General features: G+C 46.5%; 1 protein-coding gene across 1 annotated transcript; it reads left to right on the top strand.

The window, feature by feature from the left end:
* Positions 1-17,139: 17,139 nt before the first annotated feature.
* Positions 17,140-19,572, top strand: TRIL (TLR4 interactor with leucine rich repeats; the record flags this gene model as incomplete). Its single annotated transcript, XM_081244965.1, has 1 exon — positions 17,140-19,572. One exon carries the CDS (start codon positions 17,140-17,142, stop codon positions 19,570-19,572), a length of 2,433 nt encoding a protein of 810 aa, XP_081101091.1.
* Positions 19,573-19,862: the final 290 nt, after the last annotated feature.

Raw genomic sequence — 19,862 nt, 5'->3', positions numbered from 1 at the left:
GATGGAGAGATATACCATGCTCCTGGATTGGAAGAATCAATATTGTGAAAATGACTCAACTACCCAAAGCAATCTACAGATTCAATGCAATCCCTATCAAACTACCACTGGCATTTTTCACAGAACTAGAACAAAAAATTTCAAAATTTGTTTGGAAAAACAAAAGACCCCGAATAGCCAAATCAATCTTGAGAACGAAAAACGGAGCTGGAGGAATCAGGCTCCCTGACTTCAGACTATACTACAAAGCTACAGTAATCAAGACAGTGTGGTACTGGCACAAAAACAGAAAGATAGATCAATGGAACAGGATAGAAAGCCCAGAGATAAACCCACGCACATATGGTCAACTTATCTTTAATAAAGGAGGCAGGAATGTACAGTGGAGAAAGGACAGCCTCTTCAATAAGTGGTGCTGGGAAAACTGGACAGGGACATGTAAAAGTATGAGATTAGATCACTCCCTAACACCATACACAAAAATAAGCTCAAAATGGATTAAAGACCTAAATGTAAGGCCAGACACTATCAAACTCTTAGAGGAAAACATAGGCAGAACACTCTATGACATAAATCACAGCAAGATCCTTTTGGACCCACCTCCTAGAGAAATGGAAATAAAAACAAAGATAAACACATGGGACCTAATGAAACTTCAAAGCTTTTGCACAGCAAAGGAAACCATAAACAAGACCAAAAGACAACCCTCAGAATGGGAGAAAATATTTGCAAATGAAGCAACTGACAAAGGATTAATCTCCAAAATTTATAAGCAGCTCATGCAGCTCAATAGCAAAAAAACAAACAACCCAATCCAAAAATGGGCAGAAGACTTAAATAAGCATTTCTCCAAAGAAGATATACAGACTGCCAACAAACACATGAAGGAATGCTCAACATCATTAATCATTAGAGAAATGCAAATCAAAACTACAATGAGATATCATCTCACACCAGTCAGAATGGCCATCATCAAGAAATCTAGAAACAATAAATGCTGGAGAGGGTGTGGAGAAAAGGGAACACTCTTGCACTGCTGGTGGGAATGTGAATTGGTACAGCCACTATGGAGAACAGTATGGAGGTTCCTTAAAAAACTACAAATAGAACTACCATATGACCCAGCAATCCCACTACTGGGCATATACCCTGAGAAAACCATAATTCAAAAGGAGACATGTACCAAAATGTTCATTGCAGCTCTATTCACAATAGCCCGGAGCTGGAAACAACCTAAGTGTCCATCATCGGATGAATGGATAAAGAAGATGTGGCACATATATACAATGGAATATTACTCAGCCATAAAAAGAAACGAAACTGAGCTATTTGTAATGAGGTGGATAGACCTAGAGTCTGTCATACAGAGTGAAGTAAGTCAGAAAGAGAAAGACAAATACCGTATGCTAACACATATATATGGAATTCAAAAAAAAATGTCATGAAGAACCTAGGGGTAAAACGGGAATAAAGACACAGACCTACTTGAGAATGGACTTGAGGATATGGGGAGGGGGAAGGGTAAGCTGTGACAAAGCGAAAGAGAGGCATGGACATGTATACAGTACCAAACGTAAGGTAGATAGATAGTGGGAAGCAGCCGCAGAGCACAGGGAGATCAGCTCGGTGCTTTGTGACCGCCTGGAGGGGTGGGATGGGGAGGGTGGGAGGGAGGGAGATGCATGAGGGAAGGGATGTGGGAACAGATGTATATGTATGACTGATTCACTTTGTTATAAAGCAGAAACTAATTAAAAAAAAAAAGACTGGGGCCTATAAAAGTAAAAGCTAGTCAAATGTAAGACTGGGTCAGTGAGGTAAAGAGTATTAAGAGATCCAGAACAAGAGAGGAGACAGGGTTGGGGTAATGAGGGAAGAAGGCTATGTCACTTCTTAAAGAGTCTTGCTGAGGACCAAATTTTTAAAAATTGAAGGCATAATTTACATGATACAATAAAACAACTACAAAGATATTAAGCATTCAGTTATGACTGTTGACCATTGTATACACTCACATAATCAACCTTAATCAAAATATCGAACACTGCCATCACCCCAGAAAGTTCCCTAGTATCTTGATCCTATCTAGCCAATTCCCAGCACTCACAGAGGCCACCACCATTCTGATTTCAATCACCATAAATTAGCATTATCTGTTTTAGAACTTCATATAAATGGAACCCACAGTACTTTTTTGTTCTGGCTTCTTCTACTCAGCATAATTATTTTGGGATTTATCCACATTATTAATGTATCAATACATGTCATTCCTTTTGATGGTTGAGTGACATTCTACAGATATACCACTATTTGTTTATCCATTTACTGTTGATGGACATTTGAGTTGTTTCCAGTTTAGATTTATTAGAAATAAGGCTACTCTGAATATTCTTCTTAAATTCTTTTTTTAAAACATGTTTTCATTTCTCTTGGGTAAATACCTAGAGGTGATATTTCTTGGCTATGGGATAGATGCATGTTTAACTTAAGAAAGAAATTGCCGAACAGTGCCCTAGAATGACTGTATCATTTTATGCTCCGCCCCCAGCATTGTACAAGAGTTCTATAGATAGTTGCTACATGGTCTCACCTTAGTGTTGTTAATATTTTTTTATTTTAAGGCTCCATTTTTTTTAATGCACTCATCTGTGTGATGACACCAAGACCTTCAAGAAGCAATTCAGCATAGTAGTTAAAAGTATTAAGTCCTTGCAGGATAATCTAGAAACACAAAGAGAATTACTGATATAATAACCCTTTGACCCAGCAATGCAAAGTCTAGGAATCTATTACCTTTATATCTGCTCACGTACAAGATAATAAATGTACACATTTATTCACTGAAGCATTTTTTTGCAATAATATAAGGTTAGAAAGAATGCAAGGGTTCAATAACAGGCAGCTGGTTGAATAAACTGCAGGACATCACACAATGAAGTTCTAAGAAGTTCTAAAGAGAATGAGACAGGCTTCTGTGTACTGATATAGAGAGATCTCCAAAATATACCATTAAGTGGAAGAAAAAAAGCAAGGGGTATATATACGAATTGGAGAGGGGTTAAAGTAAGGCTGTATGTCTACACCACACACACAGACACACACACACACACACACACACACTTATATATGCAAAAACCCCCCACTACACTGGACATATAAATAAGAAACAAATAAAATATTGTTATGTAGGAGGGAAAGGAGCAGGGGTAGAAATAAGAATTCTTTGTGAATATTTTTCCATATAATTTTGATATTGAATTACATAAATGCATTACCTGTTAAAAAATTACAACTAAAAAAGTCCTAGAATTGAAAAACCTAAACATATATCAAATTGGTAACATGATCACACAGAAGAATTATAGAAAGAAATACCCTGATTTTGTGAAAATCTGTGCGCTCATAATGATACTCGAAAAGAGATAGGCAGAAAAAAATTAGTTGTCATCACTGAGGTTGTTGTTAAATTCCTCCCTTTGAGAATTGATGACTAAAGGAAGAAGCAGTCCAAAATGCTTCCCCAATCCAAAATGTTTGTCAGGGTAACCAAACAGATCTAGTTGATTAGGGAAAGAGTCTCTTCACTAAGAAATGGCAGCTAATTAATGTAGAAAAAAATGATAGCATTAGAAAAATCACCATTTTGTGATTTCTAATGAACAGTAATTCAGGCAAGGGCTGTCAGATGGAGCTGGCCAGTAGGTGCATAGTTGAGGGGAAACTGCACATCTGTATGGTATTAAAGTAAATCCACACAGAATACTTTCTGATTACAGGGGAATAACATCCCTCTAGAGCAGCAAGCTTGGGCTTCCATCCCATAACCAGAGGACAGTCTGAGTTTCAGTATCTAATGGTGGAAACCAGATAGCATGTACCTCCTGATGGAGTGCCGTACGAAACACACAACAGCACCCAAAATGTATTCTAGACAAAATTTATTAACGTGACTTGACCAAGCTCTTTGATGTAACTTCCAATTTATAGGAAATACAGGGGACAGAGAAGCAAGCTAAGTGACCACATGAGGAAGCAATCAAACAATGAGAAGGAAAATTAGTAGATGAAAAAACAGACTGTTTTAGATTAAAAATACCTAAGGGACATAAAACCATTAAAAATGCATGGCCCAGACCTAAATCCTGATTTGGACAAACCAGCTTGGGGGAATAGCTGGGGAACAATTAGGGTAATTTGAATATGATTGCAGTATTAGATGCTATGAAAATTTATTGACAGGGAAAGAGAAAGATTATTATTAAAGGAAAACAAACTCTTTACAGCATCATGATCTTGTTTTAGTTTAAAAAAATACGTATGTGTGTATAAAAAGATCTAGAAATATATATAGTAAAATATTAACACTTAACAGTTTCTGGTTGGTGGGTGTATTAGTTTTCTATTATTGCACACGAATTACCAAAAATTTGGTGGATTAAACTTCTTCTGTAAGTTAGAAGTCCAACATGGTCTCACTGAGCTAAATCAGGGTGTGCAGGGCTGCATTCCTTTCTGGAGGCTCTAGGGGAGAATCCATTTCCTTGCTTTTTCCGGGTTCTAGAGGCTGCCCACATTCCCTGGCTCATGGTCCTTTCTCCATCTTCAAAGCCAGCAACAGCAGGTCAAGTCCTTCTCGTATTGCATCGCCCTGAACTTCTCTTCTGCATCCCTCTTCCACTTTTTAGGACCTTCGTGATAATCGGGTTCCATGAAGGTAATCCAGGATACTCTCCCATCTCAAGGTCAGCTGATTAGCAACCTAAATTCCACCTGCAACCTTACTTCCCCTTTTCCATGTAACTTAACATGTTCACAAGTTCTGGGGATCAGGACATAGATATCTTTGAAGGGCCATTATCCAGCCTACCACAGTGGGAACATGATATTTATCTTCTTATTGTTGCTCTCTGTATTTTCTGGTTTTCTACAATGCATATATACTGCTTCTGTAATAACAAAAGGCTATTCTTCATTGAAAAATAAGTATAGTGATGGGAGAAGAAACAATATCATTAAGTGGTAGTATTTTGGAGATCATGGCTATATACCTATAGTAAGAATAAAGAAAACATGTGACCTAATTATATGTGAATAAGTATTAGTGGCTTGGAAAATTTCCACTGACAGAATCATATTAAAAAATCCTATAGTTCAAACAACACGTATGAAATGGCAGATGACATTCTGGAAAATGCTATGTATCTGAAAAATGACTCTAGTGATGACAAGGACACTGTGATCAAAGATTCATGTGAAAAGTGTGAATGGCCATTTTCATAAAATGTGAGTTCAAGTTTCAGCTCTATCACTTACTAGCTGTGCGACCTTGTGCCAGTTATTTAACCTCTTCTTGCTTCCATTACATTATCTATAAAATGAAGCTAATAACTGTACTTTCCTCATGGTGGTATTGAAGGATTAAATGATTTAAAACCTGTGGAGGGCTTAGAACCGTGCCTGGCACATGACAAACTCTGTAAATGCTAGTCATTTTTGTTTATTTTTCTGGCAGGTGTTTGTAGCCACCTGTCTCGGATGGAAAATCACTCTGGATTAGTTAAGCTGGTACTTATAGTCTGTCACCTCTAAAAATCATGAGAGTCATGCACTGATTATCAACAGGGTTCTTACACCCACGGGAGACTAGAGTAAATAACCCTGAGGGTTTCACTATTGGGAGTTTTTCCCAAATGGCTGGGTTCCCAGGAAACACCCCACCAGTGCCAGTACAGTGGCTAAATAATAATTTTGAAGCATCAACAATGACTTAGACCAGAATCATCAATACAACAAATGGCACTTACCACTATGGGATTCTAACACCTGTAACCTGTTAGAAAGAGAAGTCTAGTAATTTGCTAGTTTGACAACTTGGGGGCAAAGAAAACAAGTTTTCCAGGAGGATGAGAGACTGGAGACAACTTCAGTATATATCATCCTGCTCACTGTGAATTGATATTAAACCAATCGGATACTGTGAGTTGTTCAGATCAGTCAAGCACAAATAAAACACCACATTTGAAGAACTTTATCATTAACAAACTCTAGTGATATTGAATAATGTTCCACGGAAGAAATGCAAGAGATTCTTTAATGTTTAAAGCTGGAAGGGATCTTAGTGATCACTTTAATTCAGTGTGTCTCAGACTAGATTCATGGTCCTACCTGCCACCTCCCATTTCTTTTTTCTTTTGTTTTCTGAAGGATTTTTTTTTCCCAAGCCTTGAACATGCTCTTGTACACTGTGACTCTCCAAGACCAAGACCTGGTATATGACCCATCCTGACCACAGAAGCTCCTCCTTATAATTTTTTAACTTCACAAGGGCCGTGACTGGTGATAAGAACCCTCCGGGCAAACAACGATGTATTATAGCCATTTCCTAGAGCACAATGCCCAGAGCGGCCAAATGATTCACTTGGTGAACTAAATGATCACAGAGCTGGCTCAGAATCTAGGCCTGTTTGTAGAGGTCTCTGGAGAGAACCTGTGTGCTGAAGACTTTGTGCCCTGGGCCTGTGCAGCCTGGAATAGAGCAAAGGAACAATGAAAAGATGGAAACAGAACCTACAAGGAAAGGGAGAAGAAACAGTCACCTGAGAATGTGCCTTCCTCCTCTTTGCCTTTCTGCTCAGCCTAACATTTATTAAAAACCTGCAATTTAAGGAAGATATTGTTGCGTGTTACAGAGGATGACAAAAAGCTGTGCATAAGACTTGGTCTTGCCCTGGAGGACCTCAGATTCTCATTGAAAAGGCACACAGGAAGTTGAAATGTTAGCAACAATCCTATTTTCCTAACACTTATAGTTTGTAAGAGCTTTCACATATATTTCCCGAAACTCATACATTGGGCAAGTATTATTTGTCCCTTTTTTTTTTTTTTTTTTTGTGGTATGCAGGCCTCTCACTGTTGTGGCCTCTCACTGTTGTGGCCCATGACTCACGGGCCTAGCTGCTCCGCGGCATGTGGGATCTTCCTGGACTGGGGCACGAACCCGTGTCCCCTGCATGGGCAGGCGGACTCTCCACCACTGTGCCACCAGGGAAGCCCTATTTGTCCCTTTTTATACATGAGAAAATGAACCACTGATCAGAGAGACTGTGACACGGTTCAAGGTCAGAGACCCAGCAAGTGGACTCCATCTTCTGATCACCCCATACATATCACATGGGTGGTTTATGACAAATGTTTGGCTTTTTGATGACAACTGCAAATGCTTTTGGGGTTTTTACACTGCATACAGTAAATTGTTTGACTGTATCCAAGATGATTTACATTATTAAGACTGATTTTTAAAAAAAGGTTTATAAGAAAAACAATTTGTAACAAGGGAAGAAAGACATGGCAGGGCAATGGAGAAAGCAAAAGTGAATATGGTATCATGTACGTTTTTACCAAAGATTTTTAACTGCAAAAATAAATGTTCAGGGACTTCCCTGGTGGCACAGCGGTTAAGAATCCACCTGCCAATGCAGGGAACACGGGTTCAAGCCCTGGTCCAGGAAGATCCCATGTACCACGTAGCAACTAAGCCCGTGCGCCACAACTACTGAGCCTTTGCTGTAGAGCCCGAGAGCCACAACTACTGAAGCCCGTGCGCCTGGAGCCTGTGCTCTGCAACAAGAGAAGCCACCACAGTGAGAAGCCCATGCACTGCAACGAAGAGTAGCCCCCGCTCGCTGCAACTAGAGAAAGCCCATGCGCAGCAATGAAGACCCAACTCAGCCAAAAAATAAATGAATAAATTTATTTTAAAAAAATGTTCATCGCAGAAAATTTTGATTGCAGAGAAAAGTAGAATGAAAAAAAAATCTGTTCTCTCATCAACCAAAGCAAAGCAGGGTTCAGCCATCCCTCACTCCCCCCAATTTTAAGTCATACACACTATAAAACTTGACAATTTACATTAAGCTTTTGAAAATTCTTTAGTTCTAAATATCTTTAAATGGTAACAACCACCTTTTTTTCAACCTACAATGTATCATAGCAGACAATAAAAAAGCATTCAAGTTTGAGGTATACCAATTACATTTTGGAAATTAAATAGGGATGCCTAGAAGCTGGAGGAGTGTCCTTACAGATACATTAGCATTCTACCAACAGAAATGTTTGATCCTGCCTACAGCAAGGCTCCAGTGCTGTGGCTGGAACCTTTGATCTTGAGTCCCACTCCAGCATATGGTGCTACTAAGCATAATCAAAGTGCAAATCTTTATAGAAATTACAGAGACTGAAAAAGGGACGGATGCTTCCTTCCTCTGATTTCCTTTCCTGCCATGTTCCTGGTCTTAAGTAAAAAACATTTGGTCTTTTGATGAAATCTGCAAATAGTTTGAGGGTATTTTACACTGTATATAGTCAATTATTTCACTGTCCAAGATTATTTCCGTTACTAAGATTGACAGTGTTTCCTGCCAGAACAGAGTCATGGTTTTCGTGCCCAATTACCACATGGGTATGAAACTGCCTCCACTATTTTGGCCCCGTACAGTGATATTAGAATAAGGAGACATCTACAGTTCTGGGGGAGGTTTCTTGGCTGGGGAGTACTTGCCACTTGTACATTCCAGATTTTGATAAGAAATCACTGAATATTTACAGGATGAGTTGCTAATCCTTGAAGTTGATACTCTTCAAAAGAGGTGTCTTCCCTACAAATTTTTTTTTTTTTTTTTTTGGTGGTAAGTGGGCCTCTCACTGTTGTGGCCTCTCCCGTTGCGGAGCACAGGCTCCGGACGTGCAGGCCCAGCGGCCATGGCTCACTGGCCCAGCCGCTCTGCGGCATGTGGGATCCTCCCGGACCGGGGCATGAACCCGTGTCCCCTGCATCGGCAGGCGGACTCTCAACCACTGTGCCACCAGGGAAGCCCCCTACAAATATTTTAAAGCCATTAATTATAACAATTCAGATCAAGTTGTGAGAAAAATAGTATTTTTTTATGAAATTCCCTTCAAATATATCTGTCAGTCCACCAAAGACAGTGGGAGACAATTTCTGAATTAAAATATTGAAAACAAAACTCGTATTCTGTCAAAGTGGATCATCTGTGCCCTCTCACCAACATCCTGCTGTTAAGTTTGAGTGACTGCAATGCACCAGGCCTCACGCAAGTTTGCAGTTTGGAAGAAACGTGGACCCAGGAAAACTTTGTGTGTTGTTTCTCATGGTTACTGATTATTGTGCCAAGCCTTACATAAATTGTTCTTAATAATGCAGTTATTAAGAGAAAAAAGAGATGCCTAAAGCACCATTCAAAAAGTTTAGTCAAGTGCAGGCGAGTGCACTCTCAGCTGGTGGGCACTGGCCCGGCCTCTGTCTCTCCTGACCAGGCAGCGCCAAACCTGGTTGGCAAACCTGGTTGGCTGGTGCTCTTATTGGACCAGTTGCTAAATATTTTGACTATCACCCCGAACTGGCCTCATTAGTTGTACACATAGGCTTGTATCAACAGGGAGCCCAGCGAGGTCTAACTATAAAATCCTGGGGTCAGAAGTCAACAGTTTAGATTGTGGTCTGAACTCTATCATTACAGTGGTGGATCATTCCAGAAGTTAGCTAATTCCTTTAATTCTTAGCATCCTTGCCTCCAAATTGGGGATATGAATATTCCTCACCTAATTGCCTTATGAGACATGTTGAGGTGAAATCAGATATTAAATATGAAAGCACTTGTTTTAAAATTTTTTATTAATTTCAAAGAAATCCATAGTAATTGTATAGCATTTAGAAAATGCCAAAGCATAGGGTATAAACAATTATTCATCTTCTCACCATGTAAAGATAACAACTGTTAACATTTCAAAAATTTTCGTCTAGGTTTTTATGAAAACCCTTTGACAGTTCAACAACAGTTGCTGAGTACTACAAAAATGAAATAAAACAAGGCTGATGGGGCTTCCCTGGTGGTGCAGTGGTTGAGAGTCCGCCTGCCGATGCAGGGGACACGGGTTCGTGCCCCGGTCCGGGAAGATACCACATGCCGCGGAGCGGCTGGGCCCATGAGCCATGGCCGCTGAGCGTGCGCGTCCGGAGCCTGTGCTCCGCAATGGGAGAGGCCACAACAGTGAGAGGCCCACGTACTGCAAAAAAAAACAAAAAACAAAAAAACAAGATTGATGTCCTTCCAGCTTGGTGGGGATATAAAATGGTTAAATAAATGTTATTACTGTAGTATGAAGAAATCCAAATGAAAAAGTACTGAAAAGCTGTACCATGATACTCAACTACAGGTCTGGTCCCTGGAGATGACAAATTTTTCAGTATTTAGGAATAAGGAACACTTTTATACCTAAAGCATTTCCTTAGGCGACTGACTCAATTCTGTTCTAGGGGAGAACATCATTATATTACTGCTATAAAATTTCAGGTGCACAAAAACACTGTACACTGTAACCATAAACAGTATGTGGATTTGCCTTATTTCCTATGTTACGCTCAGCCACCAACCGTCTCTCCTTTTTTTAGCTTTTGCTAGACTGCCCACAGTTCACTGTAGTTCCTGTAGATACACAATCTATTTGTACACGTCAGTTTCAAATAATCAGGCATCTGTGAACTGATGGATAAGGATTTTCCTTGGACATAAAATCCTTGGACTCTTTTTTCCCTGGACATAATTTCCTTGAACTGTTGGAAGCAGTCACCTTGTAAATGGCCTTAGACACATACAGTATTAAGTGGACTGATGCTTTCTACAAAGGTTTTAGTTCTTTATTATTTTCTTTCCAAAAGATAATTGCTATGAGCATAGCAAATGATGCTCATCCTGTTTATGATGGCACCATGCTCCTGGATTCTTATATGCATTTAACTCCCCGGCCATGCTTAGCTCCCAGAAGGCATGGACCTTGTCTACTCTGTCAATCCCTAGGCTCCTAGAAAAGGAGACATTGAAATGTTTGAATAAGACCGTAAGAAGTCTCGTTCAGTCAAAATACCTAAGACGATACCTGGGAATGTGCTAAATAAAGATCGCTAGGCCCTGTTCCAGAGATTCTGAATCAGATTCTCTGCGGCTGGGCCTAGGATTTTTAATAAGCGCTTCGGTTTCTTCTTCTGTAAAATGGGGATAACAGTAGTTCCTACCTCCCTAGGTAGGTGTGGAAATGAATGAGTTACTTTATGTAGAGTGTTTAGACTACTGCCTGGCACTCAGCATTACATCAGTGCCAGCATTACTACTGTTGTTACTAGAATATGATCAGCCAATCATGAACAGGTGTTCTGGAAATAGTGTCTATTAATTTTCTCAAACTTAAGTGTGCATAAAAATCATCTGGTCGGGCTTCCCTGGTGGCGCAGTGGTTGAGAGTCCGCGTGCCGATGCAGGGGACACGGGTTCGTGCCCCGGTCTGGGAAGATCCCACATGCCGTGGAGCGGCTGGGCCCGTGAGCCATGGCCACTGAGCCTGCGCGTCCGGAGCCTGTGCTCTGCAGTGGGAGAGGCCACAGCAGTGAGAGGCCCGCGTACCGCAAAAAACAACAACAACAAAAAAAAACATCTGGTGGCTTATAAATGCAGGTGCTGGGGCCTTGCCCCCTGAGATTCTGATTTAATAAGGTTAATACCTATCCAGGAATCTGCATTCCTATATTTCCTTAAGGGCAAAAATGGAGAATCAGCAGAGGTACTGTAAACCAGTGATTCTCTCATTCACAGTGCTAATCCCCAAGGCAAAGAAACTTGCCTCTCAGACTGGGGCTAAGATGAGGCTCAATTCAGATAAAGAGAGTTTTGGGGGTCATATGACAGCATGCCAAGGAACCACTGGGACTCTTGGTTTCCTACTTCATCTGTGTCAGGGGCCACACTGCCTCTCTGGGGTTGCCTCACTAGGGATGAGGAAACAGCTGCCATCTCTGCAGGCTGCCCTGAGTAAGCTAAGCCTGCCGCTCTGGCAGGGAGTGGCAGGCCTACCTCTCCCTGCAGCAGGGAGCTAGGCCTGAGCTCTTCTCGCCTAACCTGTCCTGCACCAGGGCAGCCTGGGCCAACTCATGCCAGCTCCAGGGGCTGCTGAAGACATGGCCTGAAATCCTTCCTGCCTCTATAGCTGAAGATCAAGGGAACCACAGGTTGCTTGGGAAGAAAGTGTGTACATCCCTGGCAAGCCCAAGATTCCATGCCTGGGCAAGAATAGCTGAAAACCTTTATGCCACATATATGTATCATGGAACCAGCCCAAAGTTGCGTGTGATTCTGACCTCTGAAACTACCCCCAGAGTGCTTGAGGTGTAAAGAGCAAACTTGCCAAAAGTGCAATGACAAAGCTCTTGTTTCTCTTATGAACAGCTTTCCTTCCTGGATTTCTCTACTTGTGATTATGCAAATTATACATTTAAGCATAATCAATACTTGTCTCTCCTGGAACCTGATCAAGCTGGGATCCATCCATAAACAAAGACATTACATAGTTAAGAGACAGTCATTTAAATGGAGACAACTCTGAACATACTCTTACTAAAAATTATTGCTTTTTATAGAAAATTAGGTATAGGCTATGTTATAATGAAGTAGAATTTATGTTTTAAAAAATGCTTTCCGGGCTTCCCTGGTGGCGCAGTGGTTGAGAGTCCGCCTGCCGATGCAGGGGACGCGGGTTCGTGCCCCGGTCTGGGAAGATCCCACATGCTGCGGAGCAGCTGGGCCCGTGAGCCATGGCCGCTGAGCCTGCGCATCCGGAGCCTGTGCTCCGCAACGGGAGAGGCCACAACAGTGAGAGGCCCGCGTACCGCAAAAAAAAAAAAAAAAATGCTTTCCTTCAAACTCCTGTAATTTTTCTCCTTGTTCTTTAATCCAAGTACATGTACTTTCTTCTCCTAAAATGCTACATATGGACAGACGTCTCCAATGTTTGAGAAGCCTGGGGTTAGAGCACTGGTCCATGGTTCCTCCTCTTAGCTCTGGGTCCTGTGTTACCAGGAGTCTCCTGGAGGTCTCCCAGGTATTAGAGTTGAAATCCCAACCCACACCTCCAGATTCTTTTGACAGCTACCCTTTAGCCTTCTCTTGGCCCTAGGGGTATACACTTGTGATACGATTGGTCTCCAGGAGGACAGATGGGAAAAAGGCCGCACAGACTTAGGCAATTAAGTAAGGAATTCCAGGGTCCCAGGAATCCTGAGCAGGAATGGGGATGTGGGCAGTGGGTGGTTACATATCTTTGGAAGCCTGAAATCAAAATCCTGCTCTTATGGTGAGGGCCAACCAAAGGAGGACTGGAACACGGCCCTCTAAAGTGCAGGGTCCAGGGTAGGGACCTAGGTTGCCCTGGTCCAAGAGTGTACTGTATATATAATATCTATATAATGCCTGCATGTATGTTACATAAGTGAATACCTGGGCCTGGATGTTCTGTCAACACATGTCCCACACAAATCTGTCAGAGATTTCAAGGTTCAAGGCGGCAAGAACTAGAGAGATAACATTTTCTTTGTGTGGCACCTACTTTATTTAGGCAGAGATACCTCTTGATGTTGCAGTGCAAATGTGATTATGTCAACTCCCTGCTGAAAGCCTTAAAAGGGAATAAGGGACTATTTATTTGGAAGTCATTGTATGAACAGGTTGTGTGATACTATAAAAAACACAGATGTCAAAAGAATCTCACCAACAAAGATTCAGACAAGATTTGGAGGTTTCTAAGTCAGTCTCTTGCACTTGCCCCCAGGCTTCCCCTCTTCCTGCCCTGCTCGCCATCACATAGGTAGTACTCAGCACTTCCCTCCTCTGGAAGCCTTCCTCAAGCTCTCAGTCCAGCCAGGTGCACCTCCTCAGGGCTCCCACGGCAATTGCTCCCCGCCCATCCGTCTCCCCACTAAGTTGTTGCACCCTGAGGTCAGGCCCTGTGTCTTATCAGCACTGCCTTCCCAGGGCTCATCCTGGGATTTGGCACATGCTAAATTCTCACTAAATGCTTCTTGCCTGATCACCAGCAGCAATACAGAGTTACTTTTATAGCTCTTCACTAGCAGGGGCTCTAAGACTACCGAATTCAAGCAAAATTTTAACTCCTGAAGAGAGACATGGTCTGAGAATAAATCAAACACCTGAACACATAGCACCACAGACATGGAGACCATTGGGAGCACATATGGATATCACATATGTGTACTCTGAAGTTTTTAAATGTCATTCATTTGTAAAGTTGACCTCAGGTTATATGCCTTTAAAAAGGGAAGCATTTCTTAAAAAGATGGTAATCACGCTTTTTCAGAAAGAACGTATACGCACCCATACACACACGTCCTTTACCAGCAGATCTCAAAATTTTACCCTTACTGAAACTAGATTGAGGATGCTAGTGACACTTATCAGAAACTGTCTCTACTTATTTGAAATCTGGCATACTATTATCTATTTTAAGCAAGGTTAACTACATGGGGCAGATGTGTTACTTCAAGAAAACTGAACGTTATGGAAAACCAATTGTCTTTTGACATGAAACCATGGAAGATGTTATTTTTACCTGCAATCCAGGACTACTGGTAGAAATATTAAGCACTGGACAATAATACCCAAGACATTAAAAAAAATACTGAACAACTGCAGGGGTCTGATAACTTTGTTAATCTTACTTAGAGGCATCTACAAAGGAACAACATCCTCAGTGGAGTAAGTGATTAGTCCAAACTGTAGTGACCTCTGAGGGAATGCCCCTCCCAGCCACGTTTACTCTGAAAGTTTTCTTGGAAGAGTCAGGAAAAGAGGAAGCTTATGCAAAGGAGGAGGGTCTGATTTCTGCTTCTTCCTCTTCCACATGACACCTCTCAGTTTCTGACCTCCTTCCCGCTCAGAAGGCCGTTTGTGCGTCCCAAGGCTAGGGCCTCAAAAGCAGATGCTGCTACAGCTGCATCCCAGGTAGATCTAGTGGCTCAATTTGAAAGCCAGCAGCTTCTTAGTATTCTTTCCTCTGAACAATCGAATGACCTCTGTTGCCACCAAGGACTGAGGTCCTCCTTGCAGCTTCTGGGGCCCAGATCAGAAATTGTGCTACACGGTACAAGCTTGGGTCTCACCCTCTAGGGCAGCCAGACCTTCATAAGGAGGACTGGAGTCAAGAACTAAAGGATTTCAGAGGTTTCTCACAAGGAGAACTAAAACCCAAACTACAAAACTGCCTGGGCAACTTCATCTTTCAGCTTGTTCAGAAAGATACTTGGTTCCCCAAGTTCATCCTTTATTAGAAATCTCAAAACAAACCACAAGCAAACTTGCTCTGCTCACTGTGCCCTGAATGGACATTTCACTACCTAACTACCTTCCATTCTCCAGCCCCATCTCCCTGGACCCAAGGTCCCTGCTCATCCATAAGTGTTCACTGACTATTCTGCCAATGGTCTCATTTTTCTTTAAATTCACTTGCCTATATGAATCGCTGAAGGAGGCAATTAATCACCATTGAACATTGGAATTATTCAAAATCATTTGCATCTCAGCAGCTTTCTCGTACTACAGCCTTACATTGTTATTTGACCTTTCCTATCTTGCCCTCCCCACTAGATTGTCAGCCTCTTGAGGTGAGGATATGTCCCTCTCCTTTAATTTTCCACACAGTAGGTCCTTAAAATTACATTTTCTGAACACCCTGGGATGAGGGTAGGGGATAGCTTGCAGGAACAAACAGTAATTAACAGCTCTTCCTTGCCCATTCTCCTTCTCAGCTGGGGCTGCCCTGAATGGGGCCATTAATAAATGCTCCATTCCCTATTGATAATAAGTGTTAAGACTCCCCCAACTAAACCAGGTCTGAAAAATTGTGGGCAAAATTTTTGAAGATCACCACAAGCCCAGGCATAAAGGGGGAGGGCCCAGGAGGTAGCAGTTACCAGAGGGTCTGTGAAGGTTATTATATATATATGCACACGTGCAGAGCCTGCCCCAAAGGCTCTAAGACTGGAGGAGGATTAATGGGACTAAATCTGACAGACCTTCACGGTGGCAGAACCAGTTCTGAGCTTTCTCCATGCTCTTGCCTACAGCAGGGCCAAGAAACTACTCAGTTTAGATCCCTAAGAAGGGGCGGTGCCTCTCCTCGGCTATTGGCCACCAGTACAACGATGTCAAAAACCCAAGCACGCAACAGCCAGAATGGCTTGACTTAGCCTCTTCTGACAATAGCCCACCGACAGCTCTTGGCAGCCAGCCTTGTGCTGCCCGAAACTTCCCGTAGAACGCTGGCAGGTTCCGTGCTGCCCCAACTTCTTACAGGGGGCCACCTGGAAGAGCAACTGTCTTAAAAACGAATAAAACGACTCGCGCTCCCACTGCTTCGAAGCGACTGGTGTGCTCGTCTAAAATAAAAAGGTTTCTGTCTGCAAATTCCGTTTGCTCGCCCGGTAATCCACCCCCGCCCCCAGCCCGGCGTGTCCGACTCGTACAGCTGTTTTTAATCCCTACTTTTCTCACTTGGCGTCCCGGGCTCCGGTTGACCAGACGCGGAGCCACTTAGTGTTTCCTCCTCCCCCTACCGGGGTCTGTCCTCCCTCCGCCATCTCCTCCCCCCACCCGCCTGCATCCCCAGGGGGCAGAGTGTGGGAAGAACGAATTTCCGCCCGGTTTGCTCGCCACTCGCAGACTTGGGTCCCTTCCGGACGCAGCCTGCACACCCCCGGCTCCTCCCGGGGCTGTTCCACCCAGGCCGCGCTACCGGTCCCGGACTAGGAGCGAGGAGGCGCGGGCTGCGGGGGCCGAGACGCCCCGGCGCAGCAGCCAAGCCGCGCCCGGAGGAGCTCTTGGAAGGGCTCCCGCCTGCAGCTGGGGAATCCGCTGGCGGGGAGAATCCGTGCCAGGGAATCCAGCTCTCCGGACTCAAGCTGCAAACAAAAAGCTCAGGTCTTGCTCCCTCCCTCCACGCCCCGCCGCCCCCGTCGCGCACCCGGAGAAAGTTCTGCAAAAATGCAACAAGTAGCACCCAGAGCTCGCGGAGCGCCCTGCGCCGCCTGACTTGGCCAGGCAAAGCCCGCCTGCAGAGCCCCGGGCCAGCCACCGGACAAAGGGCGGAGGAGGGGCTGGACGGCGCTGCTAAGTCCGAAAGAGGCCATTTAGCGACTCTGGCCAGGCCAAGGGGAATGCAGAGGAGACACAGAGCCGGCGGGCCAAGAGGACGATCCGGCCACAGAACGCAGGGCGGGCGGCGATGGAGGCTGCCCGCGCCTTGCGCTTCCTGCTCGTGGTGTGCGGCTGCCTTGCGCTCCCGCCGCGGGCCCAGCCGGTGTGTCCGGAGCGCTGCGACTGCCAGCACCCCCAGCACCTCCTGTGCACCAACAGGGGGCTCCGGGCCGTGCCCAAGACCAGCTCCCTGCCGAGCCCGCAGGACGTGCTCACCTACAGCCTCGGCGGCAACTTCATAACCAACATCACGGCCTTCGACTTCCACCGCCTGGGTCAGCTCAGACGGCTGGACCTGCAGTACAACCAGATACGTTCTCTGCACCCCAAGACCTTCGAGAAGCTCTCGCGGCTGGAGGAGCTCTACCTGGGCAACAACCTCCTGCAGGCGCTCGCCCCGGGCACGCTGGCGCCGCTGCGCAAGCTGCGCATCCTCTACGCCAACGGGAACGAGATCAGCCGCCTCAGCCGCGGCTCCTTCGAGGGACTGGAGAGCCTGGTCAAGCTGCGGCTGGACGGGAACGCCCTGGGGGCGCTGCCGGACGCCGTCTTTGCCCCCTTGGGTAACTTGCTCTACCTACATCTGGAGTCCAACCGGATCCGTTTTCTGGGCAAGAACGCCTTCGCCCATCTGGGGAAGCTGCGCTTCCTCAACCTCTCTGCCAACGAGCTGCAGCCCTCCCTACGCCACGCGGCCACCTTCGCACCGCTGCGCTCCCTCTCCACCCTCATCCTCTCGGCCAACAGCCTGCAGCACCTCGGGCCAAGAGTCTTCCAGCACCTGCCGCGCCTTGGCCTACTCTCGCTCAGGGGCAACCAGCTCACGCACCTCGCGCCCGAGGCTTTTTGGGGGTTGGAGGCCTTGCGCGAGCTGCGCCTGGAGGGCAATCGGCTGAGCCAGCTGCCCGTGGCGCTGCTGGAGCCTCTGAACAGCCTGGAGGCGCTGGACCTTAGCGGCAATGAGCTGTCCGCTCTGCACCCCACTATCTTTGGCCACCTGGGCCGGCTGCGCGAGCTCAGCTTGCGCGACAATGCGCTCAGTGCTCTCTCGGGGGACATCTTCGCCTCCAGCCCAGCCCTCTATCGGTTGGATCTAGACGGCAACGGCTGGACCTGCGACTGCCGGCTGAGGGACCTGAAGCGCTGGATGGGTGACTGGCACTCGCAGGGCCGGCTCCTCACCGTCTTCGTGCAGTGTCGCCACCCTCCGGCCCTGCGGGGCAAGTACCTGGATTACCTGGATGACCAGCAACTGCAGAACGGGTCTTGCACAGATCCCTCACCCTCGGTTTCCCCGACTGCCGAGAGCAAGCGGCATGCCCTACCCACAGCCCCGGGGGAGGAGGTGGCGCCCCCTGCAGGTGCCCTCGCGGAGGAGCCGCCGCCGCTGCCACAGCCACAGCAAAGGGGTCGATTTCTGCCAGGGGTGGCCTGGGATGGGGCCGCCAGGGAGCTTTTGAGTAACCGCAGCGCCCTAAGGCTGAGCCGGCGGGGCCCGGGCCTCCAGCAGCCGAGCTCCAACGCCGCTGCTCCCGCGGGCCCGGCGCCACACCCCCTGGACCTCCTCGAGAAGCCTGAGCGGGGACGTCCGACTCTGTCGGATCGTGCCCACACGGAGCCCACCCCGACGGCCACGCTGGGCTCTGCGCCAGCCGGCGACCCCTGGCAGCGCGCGGCGAAGCAGCACCTGGCTGCGCAGCAGCAGGAGAGCACCGCCCAGTCCGACGGCGGGGTCGGCCTGCCGCCGCTGGTATCCGACCCGTGTGACTTCAACAAGTTCATCCTGTGCAACCTGACCGTAGAAGCAGTGGGCGCCAACAGCGCCGTGGTGCGCTGGGCGGTGCGCGAGCACCGCAGTCCCCGGCCGCTGGGCGGCGCGCGCTTCCGCCTACTCTTCGACCGCTTTGGCCAGCAGCCTAAATTCCACCGCTTCGTCTACCTGCCTGAGCGCAGCGACTCGGCCACGCTTCGCGAGCTGCGGGGAGACACCCCCTACCTGGTGTGCGTGGAGGGCGTGCTAGGCGGCCGGGTCTGCCCGGTGGCTCCCCGGGACCACTGCGCGGGGCTGGTCACCCTGCCGGAGCCTGGGAGCCGGAGCAGCGTCGACTACCAACTGCTGACCTTGGCCCTACTGGCCGTCAACGCACTGCTGGTACTCCTGGCCTTGGCGGCCTGGGCGTCGCGCTGGCTGCGTAAGAAGCTGCGGGCCAGGCGGAAGGGCGGGGCTCCCGTCCACGTTCGCCACATGTACTCTACCCGACGGCCCCTGCGCTCCATGGGCACCGGTGTGTCTGCCGACTTCTCTGGCTTCCAGTCGCACCGGCCGCGCACCACCGTGTGCGCGCTCAGCGAGGCGGACCTCATCGAGTTCCCGTGCGACCGCTTCATGGACAGCGGGGGCGGCGGCGCGGGCGGCAGCCTGAGGCGGGAGGACCATCTCCTGCAGCGATTTGCCGACTAGGTAGATCCGGGCCTCCAGGGGTGTGGAGACCATCTCACTGGCCTTGAGGAGAGGAGCCACCTCTCCGCGGGCCCCCGCAGCCCACCTCAGGGGAAGATCTCATTTTATCCGACCTTCTCTTTTCCCCCTTTTGTGCGCTTGTCAGAGACGCCAGAGGGGACAGATGGCTAATTCTGCACCACCTTCCAATCCCAGTGCTCACTCGTGAAGTAAATGGATGGTATTGGTGGTCAAGAGCAAGAGTAGGAGACAAATGGATGGTGGGGCCCAGAGGTGGGAGGCCTTCTTAA

Source organism: Mesoplodon bidens, assembly GCF_964165515.1.
Source record: "Mesoplodon bidens genome assembly, chromosome: 9".
NCBI lineage: Eukaryota > Metazoa > Chordata > Mammalia > Artiodactyla > Ziphiidae > Mesoplodon > Mesoplodon bidens.
The sequence above is the reverse complement of the archived record's forward strand: the minus strand, read 5'-3'. Positions and strand labels throughout refer to the sequence as shown.